This window comes from Raphanus sativus, chromosome 8 (genome assembly GCF_000801105.2).
Source record: "Raphanus sativus cultivar WK10039 chromosome 8, ASM80110v3, whole genome shotgun sequence".
Taxonomy (NCBI): domain Eukaryota; kingdom Viridiplantae; phylum Streptophyta; class Magnoliopsida; order Brassicales; family Brassicaceae; genus Raphanus; species Raphanus sativus.
This window is the reverse complement of record NC_079518.1, coordinates 19,101,325-19,124,865: the sequence shown is the minus strand read 5'-3', so window position 1 is coordinate 19,124,865 and position 23,541 is coordinate 19,101,325. Positions and strand designations below refer to the sequence as shown.

Sequence of the window (23,541 nt, the reverse complement as noted above, 5' to 3'; positions counted from 1 at the left end):
GTACTCACTCCTCCTTCATTTCAGGTACGGCTGGGAGGGAGCAGGAGTAGGAGTCCGTATGGTGCCAGTTATTTTCAAGTTTCATTTGCTTTTCGAACTATTTCCATTTGAGCTTTATTTTCGCTTTTGGATAATCTATCCTTGAGTTAAGTTTCGGTTTATGTAAGACTATCTTGAGTTTAATTAAAGAGTTTTTGAACGATTTGGGAAGTGTTTGGTTTATAAATGATCCTCGGGACAGGGATGTTACATTCGGGGTATGATCAACAGTCAAATTTCATTAGATGGATAATTAGTAAGCAGATTGGTTTGTTAAGAATAATGGTTAAATAAGAGATGATCTCAAATGAATACAATAGGATGCTAGTATGAATTTTCATTTCTTGATGTTGTGTGTTGTTATGGACTGCATGTGAATGGTTTTTGAACATCTTCATTGAGTATTTTCGTATATTATACCATGCATGTGAAAAATTATACTAGAACAAAAACACAGGACTATGATAACCATGAGAACCAGGAATTCGTAAACTTAGAAGAAAAATATTGTCCATATTTTATTTAAAATTTCTAAAAGCTTTTTCAAAAAAAATTGGATTTACAGACAGATTTAGGACTGGGCAATAATCCGGAACCCGAAAATTTGAACCGAATCCGAACCGAAAAAGCCGACCAGTTATCCGATCCGAAATTTAAAAATACCCGAATGGGTCTTATAGGTGGTATAAAAAATCCGAATCCGATGTGTTATTAATAGTCAATATAATATTTTGAAATATATATAAAGTATTTTAATTATTAAATTCAATATTTGTGGTAATATGATATAGATAATATGTATTAAAATTTTAATAAATGCCTTAAGTACACAATTAGTTATAAATAAGTATTTTATAATTTGTTAATTATAATCAAAAGTCTACTCTTTATAAAGAAAATACACATTGTTTACAAGTGATATTTATTTTCATGCTTGATTTAAGATTTTATTAATTTTAAGTGTAATAAATAATTTTTATTTAGTTTAGATGTTTTTCTTTATGTTTTGCGTCAAAATTTTGCTTTTTACTTCGGTTATAAACCGAACCCGTATGATATATGGCTACTTTATGGGTTTTGGGACGCAATACAATTTTGAATTGAACCTGAAGTGTTATTATCCAAACCCGACCCGTACTAATAAACTTTTAGTAAAGCATAAACCAGAAAATCCAAAAAATCCGATCCGAACGCCAACGGATGCACGAATGCCCAGGCCTAGACATATTGATTGGTAAAGAGTGCCAAAATTGTATACATGTATGATGGATGCGAAAAAGGACGAGACATAGTAAATTCAAAAAGGCTCAACAACCAAAGCAATAAAATAAAAGGAGAAATTACATTGGAAATAGAAGAAAAGTGAACAAGAAATGTAGCAGGCGCTTATAAAACATAGTTATGGATTATGTTTAAACACTCGGGAAAGCATCTTAGAATGAACGGTGTTGTCTGAATATTACAGAGGGCTCATAAAAGCAAAACACCGAAGTTGAGACACCTCAGAACAGCTACGACGGATTCAAAAGCCTAGGATGGTATCAGGCTGAGCAACGGTAAGATGGAAATCCATGTGTTCTATCAAAAATTGACGAACAGTGGAGAACTTGGCGTCTTTTTCTAAGTTTTCGTCTTTAGAGATTACAAGGACATAGAGTGGTTCATTACTTTCATCACTACAGGTCTGTGCCCAGAAAATGATGTCTATTAGCATCATGCGGATTCTGGAACCTCTATCCCCTGGCATAGTATATCAACAGAGATGTACATATTAAGTAACAATAAAAAAATAAAAGGAGAGAAAAGAGGTTATGAATTCACCTCTAAGTAAAATGGGGATAATTCCATAGTTGCAATACTCTTGAAGCCGTTCATCAGAGAATTGATTCTTATCACTATAGAAAGCACTGGTTGACACCATCCCATGATAACCTTCGTGCCGTAAATGGAATCTAACTTTCTCTTTGATTTCCTTTGGTTCATGGATTGGCATATCATCAAAGTCCACGATGACATGTATGGATGTCACTGCCACGTTCCACAAAAAAAATGAAAATTTACGAAAAATCAGACAGTGAAAAATATACAACGAATTGGATCTATTAATTTTAATACCGCATTATTGATCAGATGCGATCTAGTCTGTATCTAAACAACCTTTACATACGAATTCGAATGTGACAGATCGATCAGATGAAACCTAATTAAAACTACAAAACAATTCGAGTAAAAAAATATCTTACCAGAATTTTACTGCCGAGATCTTCGAACCCCGGTGTGAATTTCCGGTAGGGCTCATCGAGAAAATTTGAGACGCTTACGATTGGAAGCTATTTGTTGAGACGGTCGCCTCTGTGAGTTTAGGGTTAGATCTGTTCTAGAAATCACGCCCTCTCCGTCTTTCTACCTATACATAAAAGACGTTACTGGGCTGATTCAAAAAGGCCATTTGTCATAATTTGCCTTTTGTTCTATTTCTTTAAGAAATTTAATTTTTATATTTATGTTTTTCTGTAACCATATTTGTGTTTGATATTAATTTAATTTAATATAATCTTTGTAAATTCAATATGTACACTTGTACCATATGCATTTTAGAAATTATTTTAAATTCTATTCCTAAAATTTGTATCATATTATATTATTTTAAAGTTACATAACATAATTAGTCAAGAATACCCATACTTATAAATCTAATTTTGAAAAACTTTTTGAAGAATGTTTAAAAAAAATATTTTTTTAATATATCATGCTAATATATATATGAGGTAATAAGAGTTACCAAATAGGTTTTTGGGTACATAACATATACGAACCCGAAATGTAATTAATCGAATATGTACGGGTAACCGAAAAAACTAAAATTAACATAAAACTCTATTAACTATTTTTACAAATTTTCTACATTTATAAAAAATTTTCTATTAAAATATTTTTTGTATTATAAATTAGTTTACAATCTAGATCTCAGTCAAACGGTAAATCCAGTGATAAGATATAATAATCCGGTCTAGATTTTAAGAAAAATTGTATATTAAAATTAATTTAACTACTAAACATAGTTCATCCACGGTCAATTCAGTAACCCTAATAGCCAAAAAGTAGTCGCGGAAGAATTTGTGCGAAACATAATATAAGGTTGTTCATATGGTAAAACCGAACCGTACCGAACCAAAAATAGACAATATGGTTGGTTTTGATATATAACATATAAACCAAAATGGATATGATTTATAAAAACCGTAGGATTTGGATATGGTTTGGTATATAACCAATTAAACCGAATAAACCAAACAAATCAGATCAACTAAGAAATTGGTAAATATGTATATATTTTATAACGACATAAAAAATCTATTTGTTATATAAGTTAATTTTTTAATAATTATTGTCATATTTTTATAGTAATAAAAAAGTCCTAATTTGTAAACGACTTGAACTATAATTTAATAACAATTCATCGTAACCGAGATTTCTTATTTTCTTAGTTTTTGTTTCTAATAATTTTGTTTTTATTTTATCATTTGCTAAGTTGAAGTGGACATTATAAATGTGATGGATAACAATTAGTCAAAATTATTCATAACTTTTTATTATCTTTAAACAAACATAGTCTCGTATTCAGTCGAAGAAGCATGAATTCGATGAACACTAAATATCGAAGGGTGGAAAAAAATTCTTTCATGCTTCTGTTGTTTTTTATTTTTATTTTTAAAATATTGAGCTTTGATTTTATTTTTAGATTTGATTATTTTACTTGATGGTAGAAGCATTTTTATTTTTTGTTATTTTATTTGGAACATTAAAATATTTTTGATAAAAGAATGCTTAGACAACATGACTCTAAAATTCATATAATATATTTTGGAATTAAATAATTATATCGTTTGGTATAAAACCGAATAAACTGAAAATCAATGGTATATAAACCAAACCGAAGTGAAGTAAATATGGATTTAGAATGGTAGTTATATTTTACTAACCGAAATACCGGAAAACAAAAAAAAATCAAACCGATATCCGAATTGAACACCCTAATGCGTAATGTGTGCTTTTAAACATGGCCTAACGAGTTAATAGAAAATCGGGAAAATTGGGAAGTACTCGAACTTTATTTTTAGCATATTAATATCATTAATATTTATTTACATAATATATCTGATGCGGCCATCAAACCAGTGGTTGAACCAGAGGTCAACCAAGCATTCCAAACCGGCCACTTTGGAGGTACCAGCAACATAGGTCCAGTTTACGGTATATATCTCGACAACCAAAGGAGGTTTGGAGTGAAACAAATTTTAATGGACTCTAAACTCAAGATGGAGTCTAGCCCAATTGAAATTTCCAGAAAAGCTTACCGGACTAAGGATTTATGGATTTTACAAACTGGAGGTTCTCCAGCCTATCCATCTGCGAGTACCCGACTTTTGAAGGAGATTCAAGCCCAATGAAGAAGCGGCCTGAACCAAAGCCAATCATAGGATTTAAGAGGGATCTCTCATCTTTCCAGAAAGCCCAATATCAGGAGAAATGGCCACGGAAATTAGGAGTTACCCACTTTGCCAGAACCGGTCAAACCAGTTCTACACTTGCCTCAATTGGAAGCTAACCGGTTCAATCAGCTTCAAACCATACATTGGCGTACTGGAGATCATTCCAACCAATCAGGAGGTATTCCAGGAGTCTTTAGCTACACCAGAACCCAGGAGATCAGTTGGTTCAATGGAGACTCACTTAAATCAAACCGGAGCTATTTATGGAAAGATTGGACAATCTTTCGGTTTGATCATTTCCAAGCCAATCAATTCCGACCAGAAGACAACCAGACTAAACCAAGGCATCCAGGAGATATTATGCACAAGCCAAAAGAGTTCTATGAGCTCATTCCATGCACCAGCCCCCATTGGATCAGGAGGATCCTCATTTACACCATTTTGCCTTATTTGGAGAAAACCGACATTAAGCTGGAGCTAAGCTGGAGCTAAGCTGGAGCCGGAGGTTGAGAGCTAAGGACTTTTACCAAAGAGGTCACGGTGACGAGGAAGCTCACATCGTAACAGAAGGACCGCAGGACCCGGTGAAAGGGAAGCTGTTGCAGATCCCCCAATAAACAGAGAAGATCTCAGGAACCAGTTGGCGACGATCAAGCGGAACCTGAGGCTATTTAAAGAGAAAGCAAGTCAAGAAAGGAGATCTATTGAACCCATATTCCATTCGATACTCTGAAAACATTCTTATGGTTGTAACATTCTTATAATCTTTGTATTCATCAAGGATCATCTCTTGTAAACGTTCTTTTACGAAAAATCATTAATACAAATTGAAGTTCATTCAACAAGTTCTTACGGGATTCAGCCCACGATTATCTTTCCCTAATCCTTTCCTAAACTATAAACCTGACCTAAAATCAGGAGGTGAGTTTAATCCCTCACAAGTAGCACATTGAGTGACACTGAGAATCTCAATAAAACTGAAAAGTTGAAGAGGAGAAGGATATACCCGACTGATCAGTGTGCTGAGATGCAGAAGCAGGGGAGATACAATAAAGTAAACAATGAAGTTCTGGATTTGATCCTTGTTTAGTTTACCAACGAGGTTGTCAAGACAAGAAACAGGTGAAGTCGTTTCTTGGACAGCAACATTGGCGGCGACAGCAGGAGGCTTTGTTTGAGGAGGCTTATCAGTGTTCCATTTCCCCTTCTTCCAACCAACTGGGTATCCATGGAGTTTGTAGCATCGATCAGCAACGTGACCTGTGTTCCCACAATGAGAACACACAGCGCCAGGCTTCCTTTGAAACGCATTGACCACACTCTGGGTGGAAGCATTTGAGTCACCAGCAAGAGCACCAGAAGTAGCAGAGTTAGAAGGTGAAGACAGTGTTGTAGACTGAGAAACACCATGACTAACTTGAAAGGCAGCTGGAGTGATGACGGAGTTAAACTGACGCTGGATATCATCTTGATCCAAGATGTTGCAAATCTCATCCAGGTCAGGTAGTGGTTTACTCATGAGAATCTGACTACGGATGATAGAATATTTCTCATTGAGTCCAGCGAAGAACTTGATCGTTCTGCTTCGTTTGACCTTAGCTTTGGCTGCACGTTGACTGAGACAGCTCGTTGTGTTGCAGCAAAGACAGATTTCAGGAGATTCTGTGCCGTCCAAGTTATCCCCAAGAGTCTTAAGATTGGTGTAGTACCCAGACAAATTGAGAGAACCCTGACGAAAATTCTGTATCTGTTGAATCAACTGGAAAGTCCGAGGGAGGTTTGTCTTATGAAAACGATTGTGGAGGTCAGTCCATAACTCAGTCGCATCATGAAAAAAAATACTACCATAGATTTGAGGAGAAACAGAGTTGAGAAGCCACAATTTTACCATACTGTTGCAACGAGACAAAATCCAAAAGAGAGGAGTAGCGGAATCAGGACGGGGAAGAGACCCATCAACAAACGCGATCTTGTTCTTTGCATCGAGAGCAATCTTCATCGCAGAGCACCATTGGGTATAGTTGGAACCATCAAGGTTAATGAAAACGATTAACAACTTGGGGTGGTCGGCATGGTGAAGAAACAGCGGCAAGTGAACGCTATTTGAGTTCATGACGGTGGCTAACGCATGCGAATCCGGAGAAAACAGAGCAACAACGGCTTCAGAACGTGAAGAGGAGCCACCATGTTATGGATTCGAGCTACCAGCACGATTGGAACAACCAGTTCGGCGAGAACGACGGAGGGTGACCACCATCACAGCGACACATCTAGACGACAAAAGAAACAGAGGATGACGAAAGAGGACAGAACGGAGCTCGAAAAAATGAGCAGGAATCGATGTTGAGCTTGAGCTCAACGCTCTGATACCATATTATATTAGTGTTTAGAGATGAACAGAAAGGAAAGGTCTTTGTATGTCTTTCATGGAGGTGAAGAACACAAAATGACAAACGAGAGAGAGAGAGAGAGAGAGAGAAAGAGAGAGAGAGAGAGAGAGAGAGAGAGAGAGAGAGAGAGAGAGAGAGAGAGAGAGAGAGAGAGAGAGAGAGAGAGAGAGAGAGAGAGAGAGAGAGAGAGAGAGAGAGAGAGAGAGAGAGAGAGAGAGAGAGAGAGAATACTTTCTGTTATTTGATATTTTGTGAGCTACACACTAAATACAACTTGTTAGCTTATCCGGAACAAACCGGTTATTACACTATAATACATGGTGATAAATTCCAGAGCGATCATTAGAAAGAAGAAGACGAGGGAAAATGAGGGCAAATTAGTGATTCAGTGATTTAACAAAATCTACAACGCAAAACCGAAAAATCACAAAACTGGGCCGTTGGCCGTATCTAACCCTGGTGCATGGTCCCTTGACTCGCTAAGGACCTAGACTACATGACTATTCTTTGTTTTGTGCTCTTTCTTTTATAATTTTTCGTTTAACATGCATTTAATTTAGATAATGATGCGGCCATCAAACCAGTGGTTGAACCAGAGGTCAACCAAGCAGTCCAAACCGGCCACTTTGGAGGTACCAGCAACATAGGTCCAGTCCACGGTGTATATCTCGACAACCAAAAGGAGGTTTGGAGTGAAACAAATTTTAATGGACTCTACAGTCAAGAAGTAGTCCAGCCCAATTGGAATTTCCAGAAAAGCTTACCGGACCAAGGAGTTATGGATTTTACAAACTGGAAGTTCTCCAGCTCATCCATCTGCGAGTACCCGACTTTTGAAGGAGATTCAAGCCCAATGAAGAATCGGCCTGAACCAAAGCCAATCATAGGATTCAAGAGGGATCTCTCATCTTTCCAGAAAGCCCAATATCAGGAGAAATGGCCACGGAAATTAGGAGTTATGCCCACTTTGCCAGAACCGGTCAAACCAGTTCTACACTTGCCTCAATTGGAAGCTAACCGGTTCAATCAGCTTCAAACCAGACATTGGCGTCCTGGAGATCATTCCAACCAATCAGGAGGTATTCCAGGAGTATTTAGCTACACCAGAACCCAGGAGATCAGTTGGTTCAATGAAGACTCACTTAAATCAAACCGGAGCTATTTATGGAAAGATTAGACAATCTTTCGGTTTGATCATTTCCAAGCCAATCAATTCCGACCAGAAGACAACCAGAATAAACCAAGGCATCCAGGAGATATTATGCACAAGCCAAAAGAGTTCTATGAGCTCATTCCATGCACCAGCCCCCATTGGATCAGGAGGATCCTCATTTACACCATTTTGCCTTATTTGGAGAAAACCGACATTAATGTCCAACAGCTCTTTTCTCTTCAGACCAGGCACGACATCAGAACTTTACCAGCATCCAAGAAGGTCCCAAGAATGCTCTCTTATCCCCTCAAACCGTCCAGGTTCAAGCAAAGACACATCTCTTACTTGGAGCCAAAATCCCACAAAAGGCTCAAACGGCTAGTTTTTCAATTTATTGCTTTGTCTTTGATTTGTTTCCTTTCTTTTCTTCTTAGACCTTTATCACCATTGTATCTGAGCATTATATAAGCTCATAGACGTCCATTGTAGAAAGCACCCCTGAATTTTATGAATAAAAATGCAGTTTTCTAGTTTTCTTAAAACTATTGTTTCAAGTCTTTAAAGTTTGTGAGAAGCAACTCCAGAGCAACCAGACTTATCAAATTCTCCTTTCACAGAGCTTTGTGGTGTCTATTCAATCCATTTCGTCCATCATCCCATCTGGTTGAGAGATTCAATCAAACCTTCATCCGCAATTCCACTTCATTCCATCATTTGATCAAGCTGAGAGTGATACACATCCAGCAGCTTGATTCCACCATATCTATCCTTTATCTTTGTTTATTTACTCTGATTTATTCTTCATATCATTAGCATCTCATTCATCTTCCATTTGTTTCTGTTTTGCTTCATAAAAACTCATAAAACTCATAAAAATCTATCTTCTTTGTTTTCAGGTTGAACCTCAGTTCATCAAATCTAATAGTCTGATTTCCAAACTGTATCATTTGGTATCAGAGGTCAAGCTCCTGACTAAGGTGATATCTATCCTTGCATTTCATATTTGCTTTGCATTTATAAATCCAAAAAAAAACATAAAAACAGTTTCTGCATTTTTTTGTGTTCTTGTTGCATTCAAAAAAAAAATTTATAAAAAGAGGAAGACAATTTTAAATTTCGTGTAGATCATCTAGGATTCATTTTTTTCATTAGGTTGTTTGCATTCATTGCCCAGCTCCATTTGCCATTTTTAGATTTTGTGCATTCATTTCAAAAAAAATAAAAAATTCTGCCTTTGGCATTATTTTGATTATTGCATTGAAAAGTTTTTAAAAAAAGCATATCATTTTTTAATTTCGTGCATATCATATTTGTTTCATCATTTTTTTTATTTGCATTCATAAAAAAAGTGTTTGCAATCATTTAGCTAATTGTTTTCATTTTCAAAAAGTTAAAAAAAAATCTGCATTTAAGTTGTTTCCATTTCTGTTTGCATTGCATATAAAATCTGAAAATTCAAAAAAAAAAGCATCCTAGTTCTTGTTTCATATCATATTAGTTGAACCATTTCGTGCTTGCATCAGAAAAGAAAAATAAAAAGTTTTTATTGCATAGTTTATTTCATATTGGTTCATAATTGCATATTTTCTCGGTTTAGATTTCAATAGCTTGCATTAATTCATTTGGTCCGACCAACACTTCCCATATCTTCTTCACTTGATCTTTGAGATTTCTTTGAGGAAGAAATGGAAGTAGCAGCACAATGCCAAGCTTTACTGGCCTCTCAAAAACAGCTATTAGCTGCTATGAAAGGTGTAGAAGAACAGATTGCTCAGCTGGAGAAAAAAACAAGGCACAAGGCCAATGTCCCCATAAAGGAAAAAGAAGTAAATGATACAGCCTGGAAATCAGACTATTAGACTTGATGAACCGAGGTTCAACCTGAAAACAAAGAAGATAGATTTTTATGAGTTTTATGAGTTTTTATGAAGCAAAACAGAAACAAATGGAAGATGAATGAGATGCTAATGATATGAAGAATAAATCAGAGTAAATAAAAAAGGATAAAGGATATATATGGTGGAATCAAGCTGCTGGATGTGTATCACTCTCAGCTTGATCAAATGATGGATTGAAGTGGAATTGCGGATGAAGGTTTGATTGAATCTCTCAACCAGATGGGATGATGGACGAAATGGATTGAATAGACACCACAAAGCTCTGTGAAAGGAGAATTTAATAAGCCTGGTTTCTCTGGAGTTGCTTCTCACAAACTCTAAAGACTTGAAACAATAGTTTTAAGAAAACTAGAAAACTGCATTTTTATTCATAAAATTCAGGGGTGCTTTCTACAATGGACGTCTATGAGCTTATATAATGCTCAGATACAATGGTGATAAAGGTCTAAGAAGAAAAGAAAGGAAACAAATCAAAGACAAAGCAATAAATTGAAAAACTAGCCGTTGGAGCCTTTTGTGGGATTTTAGCTCCAAGTAAGAGATGTGTCTTTGCTTGAACCTGGACGGTTTGAGGGGATAAGAGAGCATTCTTGGGACCTTCTGATGAGGCCATCCAAGTAGAGGTTCCCATAATTAGGCGCGGTCCGACCACTAGGAGTGGAACCAAGGCCATAAGAGAAGGGTTCTCCAAGGCGGTCCAACAAATCCTAGATCAAGATGGACAAACCGGCCAGAACCAGCTACTGATTGAAGAGATGGTCCAATTGAAGATATAAGACCAAGCCGGTTCAATTGAAGTTCAAGATTCAGCCGGTCCAATCCAATTCAGATCACTTGTCCAGAACCAAGCCGGTTTCATCATCTCCACATTCAACCTTGGTTCAGAATCAATCTCCCATCCAACCGACCACATTGCTTCCGGTTCAGAGATATAGCCGACCACCAAAGTAAGTAGTATGTGTTGTACTCTTTTTCCTTCATCGGGTTTTGTCCCACTGGGTTTTCCCGATAAGGTTTTAATGAGGCAACATGCAAGCATACTATGAGCTTTGGTTTAGGCATCTCAACCAGTAACCGGTTTTCTATTTAATTTTAATTTTATTTTGGTTTAAGACTTTGGGCATTTGTCAGCCTTTTATTTCATTTGAGAGTTGGCCATTTGTCTAGGCCTTTTAAGACATTGTTGAGTCCACAAAGGGATGTCTTTATAACCCCTTGTGGCTGGCGAATTTGGATCACTTAGGTCTTTTATGAAATTTGTTTTGCCTTTGCAAAGAAAAACCTAAGTCTTTCTAGTGTGAGAAGCAAGAGAGAGCAGCCTGAATCTTATCAAGCTCCAACCACCAAGCTTGTGGCGATTCTTCATCCCATCAATCCCCCCAACGATTTGCCTTGAGAGTGATACACATCCAGCAAGGCCAATCCCATCTTCTACTCATCATCCATCCACTGATCTGTTGAGAGAGATACACATCCAGCAACAGATTCCATCACCATCTCTATCCCTTTTTATTTCTCTTGTTTTTATTTCTGTTTGCATCTTTTGTTTGATTCATTTTATAAATCTAAAATCCATAAAAATCATCTCTGTTTCTGTTCTTGTTTTATTTTCATAGTTTTGCTTCTGTTCTTCATTTTTATAAAACCATAAAAACTCATAAAAGGTTTCTTTTGTTTCAGGTACAGTTTTGGGCAGTTTTGATCCAAGCATCAAGTCCTTTCAAAACCAGTATCAAAATCGACCAGAATCTTATTCTCCAAGCCACTAGTTTGCAGCCTGGTTCCCAGCCTGTAACATTTGGTATCAGAGCTAAAGGCTCCAAAAGATTTGGTTATTTCTATCCTTTAGTTCATCTTTTTCAGTTTCTGCATTTTTTGCATCTTTAAAAAAAAATTGTTCTTTGTTGTTCTTGCTGTTCTTGGTTGTTCTTGCTGTTCATAGCATTGTTCATCCTAGGATTGCTAGATCATTTCGTGGCTTGCATCATTTTTGCAACTTGTTTTTGCTGCTTGATCGATTTTTCTTTCCTAGTTTAGAAATAATTGATCATTTTGGCATTTACTTTGATTGCATTTGCATCTATCATTGAGATTGATTGCTTGCATTCATATCTGATTGATTTGCATTCATTTAATTCTGTCAATCATATTTTATAAAAAAAAAAAGATTTCAATCATCTTTAAATTCTTGATTTGCATTTAATCTTTAATCTTCTTTCTTTTTTTAACTTTTCGATTTTTAATTCTTTTCCAAGTTTAAAAAAAAAAAGATTTCAACTTTCCTTTTTAAAAGTATTTCAAAATTAATTTTCATAAAAAAAAAAGATTTGCATTCATTCATTCATTTGCATTCAAGTTTGATCTTCTTTTCTTTTCTTTCTTGTCAATTCCCTTTGCACTTGATCCTCTTGTCTTTCTTATTTTCCAGGAGATATGGGAGACTTGAATGGTGCAGCTGAGATCAACACCCAACTCCAAGCCTTGCAGGCCAGACAAGCTCAGCTCACGGAAGCCCTTAATGCCTTGACTGCACAAATGAATCTCATGGGTCAGGGAAACCGGAACCAACCCAATGGCCAGCCGGCTGCAAGAAGGTTCGGCCCTTACCTCAACCAGCCGCAGTCCGAGTCGGAGGAAGATGAGTCTGAGTATGAGCCACCAGATCGTGGAGGTGCAAACCAGGCCGCTCGAGGTGGGAGACGTGGTAGAGATGTAAGTCCTTACCAAAGGCGGGACGAAAGCCCTGACCGGAGGAGAGATCGAGACCGGAACGATGATGCGGCCTTTCAAAGAGGCAAGGACATCAAACTGAAGCCACCTACGTTCGCGGGAAAGGTCGATCCGGACGCTTACATCACATGGGAGAAGCGCATGGAATATATCTTTGAGTACTACAAGTACTCCGAGGCAAAGAAGATAGCTCTAGCCGCGGCCCAGCTTACTGATAATGCTCTATCATGGTGGGATCGAGATGTTGCTAAGTCCGGTCCAGTATGGAGAGCCCAAAACTGGATTGAGATGCGAACCAAACTCCGAGCGAGGTACATTCCATCACATTATCCTAGAGATTTACTAAAACGTTTTCGTAAGTTGTCTCAGGGAACTAAGTCCGTGGAGGAGTACTTTGAAGAGTTTGAGGCTCTAAGGAACCGATTGGAAGTGGACGAGTCTGAGGCGTCCATGATGTCTCAGTTCTTGGAGGGGCTGAACGATCGGATTGCACGGAAGGTGGAGCGCCAACCGTACGAGGACTTCAATGATCTCTTGCACTATGCCGTCCAGGCTGAGGGCCATATCAAGAGGAAGAATGCGGCCACTAGCCGGAGCAAACCTGCGTGGTCTCAACCAGGTTCCAAAGGTGCTGAAAAGAACAAATCCATAGAAGTGGAGAACCGGTTCAAGAAGAACCAAGCTGACACAACTAGAGCCGGTTCATCTGACCAAGGTAAGGGTCAAGTTCAAAATCAGAGAACTCGTGATATTACTTGTTTTAAATGTCAGGGAAAAGGACACTATGCTAGAGATTGTCCGAACAAGAGAGTGATGGTCCTTAAGGCCGATGGGGAGTACGAGTCCCAAGATGAGGCCGAGTTGGAGACAGATGCATCTGATGAGGAATTGGTCGATTATGCTGAGACTGGTGAGTTACTAGTGACCAGACGATCCCTCAGTGCACTCTTTGATCCTGAAACCGTCCAAAGAGAAAACATCTTCCATACAAGATGTAGTGTGGAACAAAAGGTATGTAGCTTGATCATAGATGGTGGTTCTTGTACTAATGTGGCTAGCAAGTATCTTGTTGATAAGCTAGGTTTGATCAAGACTCCACACCCGAGACCATACCGACTCAAGTGGCTCAATGATGAGACTGAGCTCAAGATAGCCGAGCAAGTTGTTGTGTCTTTTAGTATTGGCAGGTACCATGACCAGGTGAAGTGTGATGTTGTTCCTATGCAAGCCGGCCACATACTTCTTGGCAGGCCGTGGCAATTTGACAAGGAAACCATCCACCATGGTCGGACCAATGTCTACAGCTTCTGCCATAACAACAAGAAGCACAGCTTAGCTCCCCTTAGTCCACAAGAAGTCCATGATATGCAGAAATCAATGGACCAGGCTGGAAAGGTAAGTAAAAGCAACCTTTATATGTCTTCAGGCCAAGTTCTTAAATCTTTATCTCGTGAGACGCAGGTGCTACTAATGGTCTTTAAGGAAGGTTGTTTTGCAGGTTTTGAGGCACAAGAGCTACCTGGCGAGATGCAAGACCTCATGGAGAAGTACAAGGACGTCTTCCCTGATGATATACCCGCCGGCTTGCCCCCCATCCGCGGCATTGAACATCAGATCGACCTTGTACCAGGCGCACCACTGCCCAACCGAGCCGCTTACCGTGTTAACCCTGAAGAGGCCAAGGAGTTGGAGAGGCAGGTCCAAGACCTCATGGACAAAGGCTATATCCGTGAGAGCCTAAGTCCTTGTGCGGTCCCGGTCCTATTGGTGCCTAAGAAGGACGGAACATGGCGCATGTGTGTGGACTGCCGAGCCATCAACAACATAACCATCAAATATCGGTACCCTATACCTAGATTAGATGATATGTTGGATGAACTAAGTGGTTCTACTGTGTTTTCTAAGATTGATCTCAGGAGTGGATATCACCAAGTTCGTATGAAGGAAGGTGATGAGTGGAAAACCGCCTTCAAGACGAAACAAGGTTTGTATGAGTGGCTTGTGATGCCATTTGGCCTTACCAACGCCCCCAGCACATTCATGAGGCTTATGAACGAGGTTCTAAGGCCATACATCAGTAAGTTTGTGGTTGTGTACTTTGATGATATACTGATCTATAGTCAGAGCTTATCCGACCATGTTTATCATGTAGAGCAGGTGCTGAAGGCATTGAGGCAAGAGGGACTTTATGCTAACCTAAAGAAATGTGTGTTTTGTACTGATGAATTGGTTTTCTTAGGTTTTTTTGTGAGTTCACAGGGACTGAAGGTCGATGAAGAAAAGATCAAGGCGATCCAAGACTGGCCAACTCCGACCACAATAGGCCATGTCCGCAGTTTTCATGGTCTGGCCAGCTTCTATCGACGGTTTGTCAGGGATTTCAGTACCATTGCTGCTCCAATGACATATGTGATCAAGAAGAATGTATCCTTTACTTGGGGTCCTGCCCAAGAAGAGTCTTTTAACAAGCTTAAATATAGTTTGACTCATGCACCAGTCCTTACTCAACTTCGATAAAACCTTTGAGATTGAATGTGATGCATCAGGTACAGGCATAGGAGCTGTGCTTACTCAGGGAGGCCGACCAGTAGCCTTTTTCAGTGAGAAATTGAGTGGAGCTGCCCTCAATTATCCCACCTACGACAAAGAGCTTTATGCTCTAGTGAGATCTCTTGAAACTTGGCTACATTATCTTTTGTCTAAAGAGTTTGTTATTCATACAGATCATGAGACTCTTAAACACTTAAGAGGTCAGACCACACTCAAGAAGAGGCACGCCAGATGGTTAGAGTTTGTGGAGACTTTCCCTTATGTGATTAAGTACAAGAAGGGCAAAGACAATGTGGTGGCCGATGCACTGTCCCGGAGACACACTCTTATCTCCACCATAGAGGCTAAGATCATGGGTTTTGAGTATATTAAGGATTCTTATCTTACTGACCCTGATTTTCAAGAAGTTTTCAGGAAAACTACCAAGATGGCAGCCGGCCCATTTTACCAACAAGATGGCTTCTTGTTCAAGGAAAAGAAACTGTGCATTCCCCAAGGGTCCATGCGGGAATTGCTGGTTCGGGAGGCCCATGGTGGCGGCCACATGGGACATTTTGGTAGAGATAAAACTCTAAGTGTCCTAACCGACCATTTCTTTTGGCCAAACATGAGGAAGGACGTTAAGAACTTGTGCACCAAGTGCATTGTCTGCCTTAAGACAAAATCCATGTCACATCCTTACGGTTTATACATGCCTTTACCTATTCCTGACCACCCTTGGGTAGATCTTCCTATGGACTTTGTGCTGGGCTTGCCCAAGATAGACCACAAGGATTCCATTTTTGTTGTTGTGGACAGGTTCTCCAAGATGGCTCATTTCATTGCTTGTAACACAACCAATGATGCCACCCAAATCGCCAACCTGTTCTTCAAAGAGGTGGTTCGTCTACATGGCATGCCTAGGCCCATCGTATCTGACCGAGACACCAAGTTCTTAAGCCATTTCTGGAAGACTTTATGGGGTAAACTTGGTACCAAGCTGTTGTTCTCGACCACTTGCCATCCACAGACAGATGGCCAAACCGAGGTAGTAAACCGTACACTCTCTCAGTTATTGAGAGCTACGGTCGGTAAGAACTTAAGGAACTGGTTAACTTGTCTGCCTTTTATTGAGTTTGCTTATAACCATGCTAGACACTCTACTACTGATCTTTCTCCTTTTGAAGTTGTCTATGGTTTTCAGCCGAAGACTCCCTTGGACCTTTCTCCACTGCCCAGTCCTATTTACCGCAGTCGAGATGGAGCCCACAAGGCGGAATTTGTTAAGACTTTGCACCAAAGGGTCAAGGAGAAGCTAGAAGCACAGGCGGCCAAGGTCAAGGCGCGGGTCGACCAAAAGAGGAAGGAAGTTTTGTTCGAACCAGGAGACTTGGTGTGGTTGCACATGCGGCCAGAAAGATTTCATGAAGCAAGGAAGTCCAAGCTATCACCTCGAGGGACTGGACCCTTCCGGGTTCTTGAAAAGATCAATGACAATGCTTATAAGCTTGATCTTCCAGGTGAGTTTAAGATTTCCCATACGTTCAATGTATCTGATTTGCCCCTTTTCTTGCAGATGATGATGTTCTGAGGCCAGAACCTTTTCAAGGGGGAGGGAATGATGAGGCCATCCAAGTAGAGGTTCCCATAATTAGGCGCGGTCCGACCACTAGGAGTGGAACCAAGGCCATAAGAGAAGGGTTCTCCAAGGCGGTCCAACAAATCCTAGATCAAGATGGACAAACCGGCCAGAACCAGCTACTGATTAAAGAGATGGTCCAATTGAAGATACAAGACCAAGCCGGTTCAATTGAAGTTCAAGATTCAGCCGGTCCAATCCAATTCAGATCACTTGTCCAGAACCAAGCCGGTTTCATCATCTCCACATTCAACCTTGGTTCAGAATCAATCTCCCATCCAACCGACCACATTGCTTCCGGTTCAGAGATATAGCCGACCACCAAAGTAAGTAGTATGTGTTGTACTCTTTTTCCTTCATCGGGTTTTGTCCCACTGGGTTTTCCCGATAAGGTTTTAATGAGGCAACATGCAAGCATACTATGAGCTTTGGTTTAGGCATCTCAACCAGTAACCAGTTTTCTATTTTATTTTAATTTTATTTTGGTTTAAGACTTTGGGCATTTGTCAGCCTTTTATTTCATTTGAGAGTTGGCCATTTGTCTAGGCCTTTTAAGACATTGTTGAGTCCACAAAGGGATGGCTTTATAACCCCTTGTGGCTGGCGAATTTGGATCACTTAGGTCTTTTATGAAATTTGTTTTGCCTTTGCAAAGAAAAACCTAAGTCTTTCTAGTGTGAGAAGCAAGAGAGAGCAGCCTGAATCTTATCAAGCTCCAACCACCAAGCTTGTGGCGATTCTTCATCCCATCAATCCCCCCAACGATTTGCCTTGAGAGTGATACACATCCAGCAAGGCCAATCCCATCTTCTACTCATCATCCATCCACTGATCTGTTGAGAGAGATACACATCCAGCAACAGATTCCATCACCATCTCTATCCCTTTTTATTTCTCTTGTTTTTATTTCTGTTTGCATCTTTTGTTTGATTCATTTTATAAATCTAAAATCCATAAAAATCATCTCTGTTTCTGTTCTTGTTTTATTTTCATAGTTTCGCTTCTGTTCTTCATTTTTATAAAACCATAAAAACTCATAAAAGGTTTCTTTTGTTTCAGGTACAGTTTTGGGCAGTTTTGATCCAAGCATCAAGTCCTTTCAAAACCAGTATCAAAATCGACCAGAATCTTATTCTCCAAGCCACTAGTTTGCAGCCTGGTTCCCAGCCTGTAACATTTTGGATGCTGGTAAAGTGCTGATTTCGTGCCTGGTCTGAAGAGAAAAGAGCTGTTGGACATTAATGTCGGTTTTCTCCAAATAAGGCAAAATGGTGTAAATGAGGATCCTCCTGATCCAATGGGGGCTGGTGCATGGAATGAGCTCATAGAAATCTTTTGGCTTATGCATAATATCTCCTGGATGCCTTGGTTTAATCTGGTTGTCTTCTGGTCGGAATTGATTGGCTTGGAAATGATCAAACCGAAATATTGTCCAATCTTTCCATAAATAGCTCCGGTTTGATTTAAGTGAGTCTTCATTGAACCAACTGATCTCCTGGGTTCTGGTGTAGCTAAAGACTCCTGGAATACCTCCTTATTGGTTGGAATGATCTCCAGGACGCCAATGTCTGGTTTGAAGCTGATTGAACCGGTTAGCTTCCAATTGAGGCAAGTGTAAACTGGTTTGACCTGTTCTGGCAAAGTGGGCATAACTCCTAATTTCCGTGATCATTTCTCCTGATATTGAGCTTTCTGGAAAGATGAGAGATCCCTCTTGAATCCTATGATTGACTTTGGTTCAGGCCGCTTCTTCATTGCGCTTGAATCTTCTTCAAAAGTCGGGTACTCGCAGATGGATGGGCTGGAGAACCTCCAGTTTGTAAAATCCATAACGCCTTGGTCCGGTAAGCTTTTTTGGAAATTCCAATTGCGCTGGACTCCTTCTTGAGTGTAGAGTCCATTAAAATTTGTTTCACTCCAAACATCCCTTTGGTTGTCGAGATATACACCGTGGACTGGACCTATGTCGCTGGTACCTCTAAAGTGGCCGGTTTGGACTGCTTGGTTGACCTCTGGTTCAACCACTGGTTTGATGGCCGCATCATTCCCTTCCCCTTGTGAAGGTTTTGACCTTAAAACTGGATAACCTGATCCACCACAATAGAGCAAGTCAGGTTTCATTCTCTTTTGGGAGTTTAGAACCTTACCTTGATACAATTTTGGTTTGGTAATGGTTTGTGCATCTGGTGGCTCTTCTTTAAAGAAATGAGAAATGATCACGCCTCTGGTCTGGACATTGTCATTTCTTCTCTTCTGGAGATGATGGTTCTCCACACTTTTGGAGTTGATGGGTCTGACCATCTTTGGGACTGATTCTCCAAGCAATGAAAGAGTATCCGGTGGGATATCTTTAAAGCTTTCTTCTTTGCAGCCTGAAAAATTCTCAACATTCTGGACAAAGACCAAATGAATTATATCTAATACTGGAGATGTATGAACAGAATATGTTGTGGTCGAATTTACCATGGGTGCATCAGCATGATGAAGAATTAAATTCTTCTTTGGACAGCATTGGATTGGGGGCTGCTTTTCTTGCACCTTTTTATCTAGGCTGGTATGACCATCTTCTTGTCTTATTCCTGGATCAAAACTCTCTGGCAAAGACAAGTGAGTCATATCTGAATAATCAAGTGTAATAGATGTTTTAAGACCAGAGAAACTTCCCTTGCTGAATTTGAATGGTACTAGTTCAGCATCACTTTTAAGGACAGCATCTATTGAACACATGGTTAAGGCTTCTTCTTGCAAGACTACATCACGAATTGGATTGCCCTTTTCTTTGCTTATACCTGGGTCAAAACATCTTGGCAAAGACAAGTGTATTATACCAAAGTAACGGAATTTATAAACTGATGAAAACAAAGAACAAAGAACCTTACTTTCAGCTGTGGCAGCAAGAAATTTTATTTATTTGTTTGGCTTGTTGTCACCTTGGTCTCCTGTACCTATTTCACTTTCCCTTGGACAAGACAAGTGCATTAATCTTATCATGGAAATAATAATAGCTTTCTGATCTATAGTGAAATTTACTTCAGGTTGTGGCACTTGAACAATTCTTTGTTCAGATTTTGGTTTCACCTTGTGGTGTGGATTTTGATTGAGCTCTTGGTCTGGCTCGGCTCTTGGCACTTCAGTAAGCATAGAGCTCTCATCTGGTATCCCTGCACCAAGAATATAAAATTTTAAACCAGTATCTAAAGGTGATGTTAAACACTTACCTTGGTTTGATACTTTGATTATTGGTTTTGCTTCTTTAAGCAACAAATCATTTCTTCTAGCCTCACTTATGGCTTCCTCCTCTTTAGCAATGCCATGCTGGTAGACTGGGTCTTCTCTTTTAAGTTCATGTTCCTTAATCCCTGATACAATACCCTTTGACAAAGACAAGTGCATTATACAAGAATTTTGAACCAATAAATCTGATTGAATAAAACTCTCACTTTTTATAGATAAATCCATTTTCTCTTCTAGTGATGTTTCTTTCAAAGCTTTCTTATTTGGACAAACTACAGCAAAGTCTCCTCTTTTATGAAATTTATAACATATCTTCTCTTTTAAATCCTTAGAGTTAGAAGACTTACCTTGGCTTGGTGCCTCATCTTTCTTTGGAATTGAAATCTCTTTACTCCTTGGACATAAATCTTGAAATTTTTTTGAGTCCAACAAGGATGTGGAGATTGTGTCTCTCTGGACCTCAGTACCTGTCTTAACATCCTTTGACAAAGACAAGTGACTTATACCAGTGGAAGAAGATTCATAAACCAAATTATCAACTGTAGGACTTACCATAGCCTTTGCTTGAAGAGATGGTTTATCTAGCTCTTCTTTGGGTCTGCTCAAGGGGTCTTGGCTGACGTTTTTACTCACCTCTATGACCTTTAGGATGTCACTTTTCTGGCCTAAGTAATGGACAATGGCGTGCCCCTGGTTTGGCTGAAAGTTGGTTTGTTGAGGCAAGCTTCTTTGACCCTCCTTGTGGACAGCTTCTCTTGCTTCTTGGGAACCATGAGTTGGATACCTCCTTGGGTACTGCTCCTTGATCTGAGATCTTGTATAACCTGGTGCAAACTCATACCTCATGGCTTTCTTAAGTGCTCCCCACGTTTTGATAGTTGGCTCCTTGTAAAACCTCCTATCATCTTCTTCTTGTACCCACCATTTGAAGGCTTCTTCTCTAAGTAGATCAGTGGCATAAGCTAGCCTCTCTTCCTTCATGATGTTGTTGTAATGAAACCATTCATCAAGGTTCCTCTCCCATCTAAGATAACCTCTTTTTCCTGAAAATTTAAAGAGTTCAACTTTATTAGCAAAAGAGTTATAATCAAAATGAGAATTAACAACATTAAGTTTGGGGGTTTTAGAATTTGGATTTTTATTGATCCTTGAAGGATCTGGTGGCTTGGGCTCGACATAGACAGCCTCTGGTGCATCTCCAAATCTTCTTTCTCCTGGCTGTGGACGTTGGCCTTGTGCCTTTCTTCTTTTCCTCAACTGAGCAATCTGTTCAACCTCTTGCAAAGCTGTCAACCGTTGGCTCTTCTTTGCCATCTGACTTTGGCTGTGGGTTTCTCCTACCATGGCTTCCTGAAAACACTCTCAAAGATCAAGTGAAGAATAGGGAAGTCCTGGTTGAACCAAAATAAATCAAGTGCAATAATGAAATTTAAACTAAATCGAGAAATATGCAATTATGAACCGATATGAAATAAACTATGCAATAAAACTTTTTATTTTTCTTTTCTGATGCAAGCACGAAATTGAAAGACAAAAATGAAATGATAATAATACTATGACAAAGAAAATGAAATGCAAACTAACAATATTTTTTTTAAATGCAAGATTCAAATAAGAAACAAATATGGAATGCAGATTTTTTTGAATTTTTTAAAAATGGAAACAAATAGCTAAATGAATGCAAACAAATTTTTCTTTTCTTTTATATGATTGAAATGAATCAAACTAAACAACTGGTCGTCTCCTACTTCACACTTTTTATGGTTTTCAATTTTATGATGAACAAAGAACACAAAATGCAAAAACTGTTTTTTTTTTTTTTACTAAATGCAAAACATATATGAAATGCAAGGATAGATATCACCTTAGTCAGGATCTTGAGCTCTGATACCAAATGATACAGCCTGGAAATCAGACTATTAGACTTGATGAACTGAGGTTCAACCTGAAAACAAAGAAGATAGATTTTTATGAGTTTTATGAGTTTTTATGAAGCAAAACAGAAACAAATGGAAGATGAATGAGATGCTAATGATATGAAGAATAAATCAGAGTAAATAAACAAAGATAAAGGATAGATATGGTGGAATCAAGCTGCTGGATGTGTATCACTCTCAGCTTGATCAAATGATGGATTGAAGTGGAATTGCGGATGAAGGTTTGATTGAATCTCTCAACCAGATGGGATGATGGACGAAATGGATTGAATAGACACCACAAAGCTCTGTGAAAGGAGAATTTGATAAGTCTGGTTGCTCGTGAGTTGCTTCTCACAAACTCTAAAGACTTGAAACAATAGTTTTAAGAAAACTAGAAAACTGCATTTTTATTCATAAAATTCAGGGGTGCTTTCTACAATGGACGTCTATGAGCTTATATAATGCTCAGATACAATGGTGATAAAGGTCTAAGAAGAAAAGAAAGGAAACAAATCAAAGACAAAGCAATAAATTGAAAAACTAGCCGTTTGAGCCTTTTGTGGGATTTTGGCTCCAAGTAAGAGATGTGTCTTTGCTTGAACCTGGACGGTTTGAGGGGATAAGAGAGCATTCTTCGGACCTTCTTGGATGCTGGTAAAGTTCTGATGTCGTGCCTGGTCTGAAGAGAAAAGAGCTGTTGGACATTAATGTCGGTTTTCTCCAAATAAGGCAAAATGGTGTAAATGAGGATCCTCCTGATCCAATGGGGGCTGGTGCATGGAATGAGCTCATAGAACTCTTTTGGCTTGTGCATAATATCTCCTGGATGCCTTGGTTTAGTCTGGTTGTCTTCTGGTCGGAATTGATTGGCTTGGAAATGATCAAACCGAAAGATTGTCCAATCTTTCCATAAATAGCTCCGGTTTGATTTAAGTGAGTCTTCATTGAACCAACTGATCTCCTGGGTTCTGGTGTAGCTAAAGACTCCTGGAATACCTCCTGATTGGTTGGAATGATCTCCAGGATGCCAATGTCTGGTTTGAAGCTGATTGAACCGGTTAGCTTCCAATTGAGGCAAGTGTAGAACTGGTTTGACCGGTTCTGGCAAAGTGGGCATAACTCCTAATTTCCGTGGCCATTTCTCCTGATATTGGTCTTTCTGGAAACATGAGAGATCCCTCTTGAATCCTATGATTGGCTTTAGTTCAGGCCGATTCTTCATTGGGCTTGAATCTCCTTCAAAAGTCGGGTACTCGCAGATGGATGGGCTGGAGAACTTCCAGTTTGTAAAATCCATAACTCCTTGGTCCGGTAAGCTTTTCTGGAAATTCCAATTGGGCTGGACTCCTTCTTGAGTGTAGAGTCCATTAAAATTTGTTTCGCTCCAAATCTCCTTTTGGTTGTCGAGATATACACCGTGGACTGGACCTATATCGCTGGTACCTCCAAAGTGGCCGGTTTAGACTGCTTGGTTGACCTCTGGTTCAACCACTGGTTTGATGGCCGCATCATTATCT

At 39.1% G+C, this 23,541-nt stretch overlaps 2 protein-coding genes, 1 long non-coding RNA gene and 1 pseudogene across 3 annotated transcripts in view; 2 read left to right on the top strand and 2 right to left on the bottom strand.

The window, feature by feature from the left end:
• Positions 1-207, top strand: part of LOC130498332 (uncharacterized) — a 6,286-nt gene extending 6,079 nt beyond the window's left edge. Inside the window, exon 2 of the mRNA XM_056991608.1 lies at positions 25-207. The gene's annotated coding sequence lies outside the window, so the exon portion shown is untranslated. The remainder of the gene's footprint in view (positions 1-24) is intronic.
• A 1,155-nt stretch (positions 208-1,362) lies between these two features.
• On the bottom strand, positions 1,363-2,487 carry LOC108829820 (uncharacterized). The gene is made up of 2 exons (XR_008937429.1): positions 1,861-2,487; positions 1,363-1,779 (listed from the first exon to the last, which is right to left on the bottom strand). It is a non-coding gene; the product is annotated as an uncharacterized LOC108829820 (long non-coding RNA).
• A 9,919-nt stretch (positions 2,488-12,406) lies between these two features.
• Positions 12,407-17,398, top strand: LOC130499034 (uncharacterized). Its single transcript, XM_056992923.1, has 11 exons — positions 12,407-13,429; positions 13,475-13,714; positions 13,781-14,098; positions 14,165-14,499; positions 14,609-14,635; positions 14,737-14,860; positions 14,963-15,127; positions 15,201-15,974; positions 16,062-16,752; positions 16,809-17,102; positions 17,382-17,398. Exons 1-11 carry the CDS (start codon positions 12,407-12,409, stop codon positions 17,396-17,398), a joined length of 4,008 nt encoding a protein of 1,335 aa, XP_056848903.1.
• Positions 17,399-17,926: 528 nt separating this feature from the next.
• On the bottom strand, positions 17,927-23,163 carry LOC130499033 (uncharacterized; annotated as a pseudogene).
• Between the last annotated feature and the right edge of the window lie 378 nt (positions 23,164-23,541).

Excerpts from the sequence above, each read along its gene's own strand:
- LOC130499034 (XM_056992923.1), top strand. The coding sequence starts at position 12,407 with ATGGGAGACTTGAATGGTGCAGCTGAGATCAACACCCAACTCCAAGCC. Across the intron at positions 14,099-14,164 it reads CAATGGACCAGGCTGGAAAG|GTGCTACTAATGGTCTTTAA; the intron begins GTAAGTAAAAGC and ends CGTGAGACGCAG. Across the intron at positions 14,636-14,736 it reads TCAGGAGTGGATATCACCAA|CACATTCATGAGGCTTATGA; the intron begins GTTCGTATGAAG and ends CAACGCCCCCAG.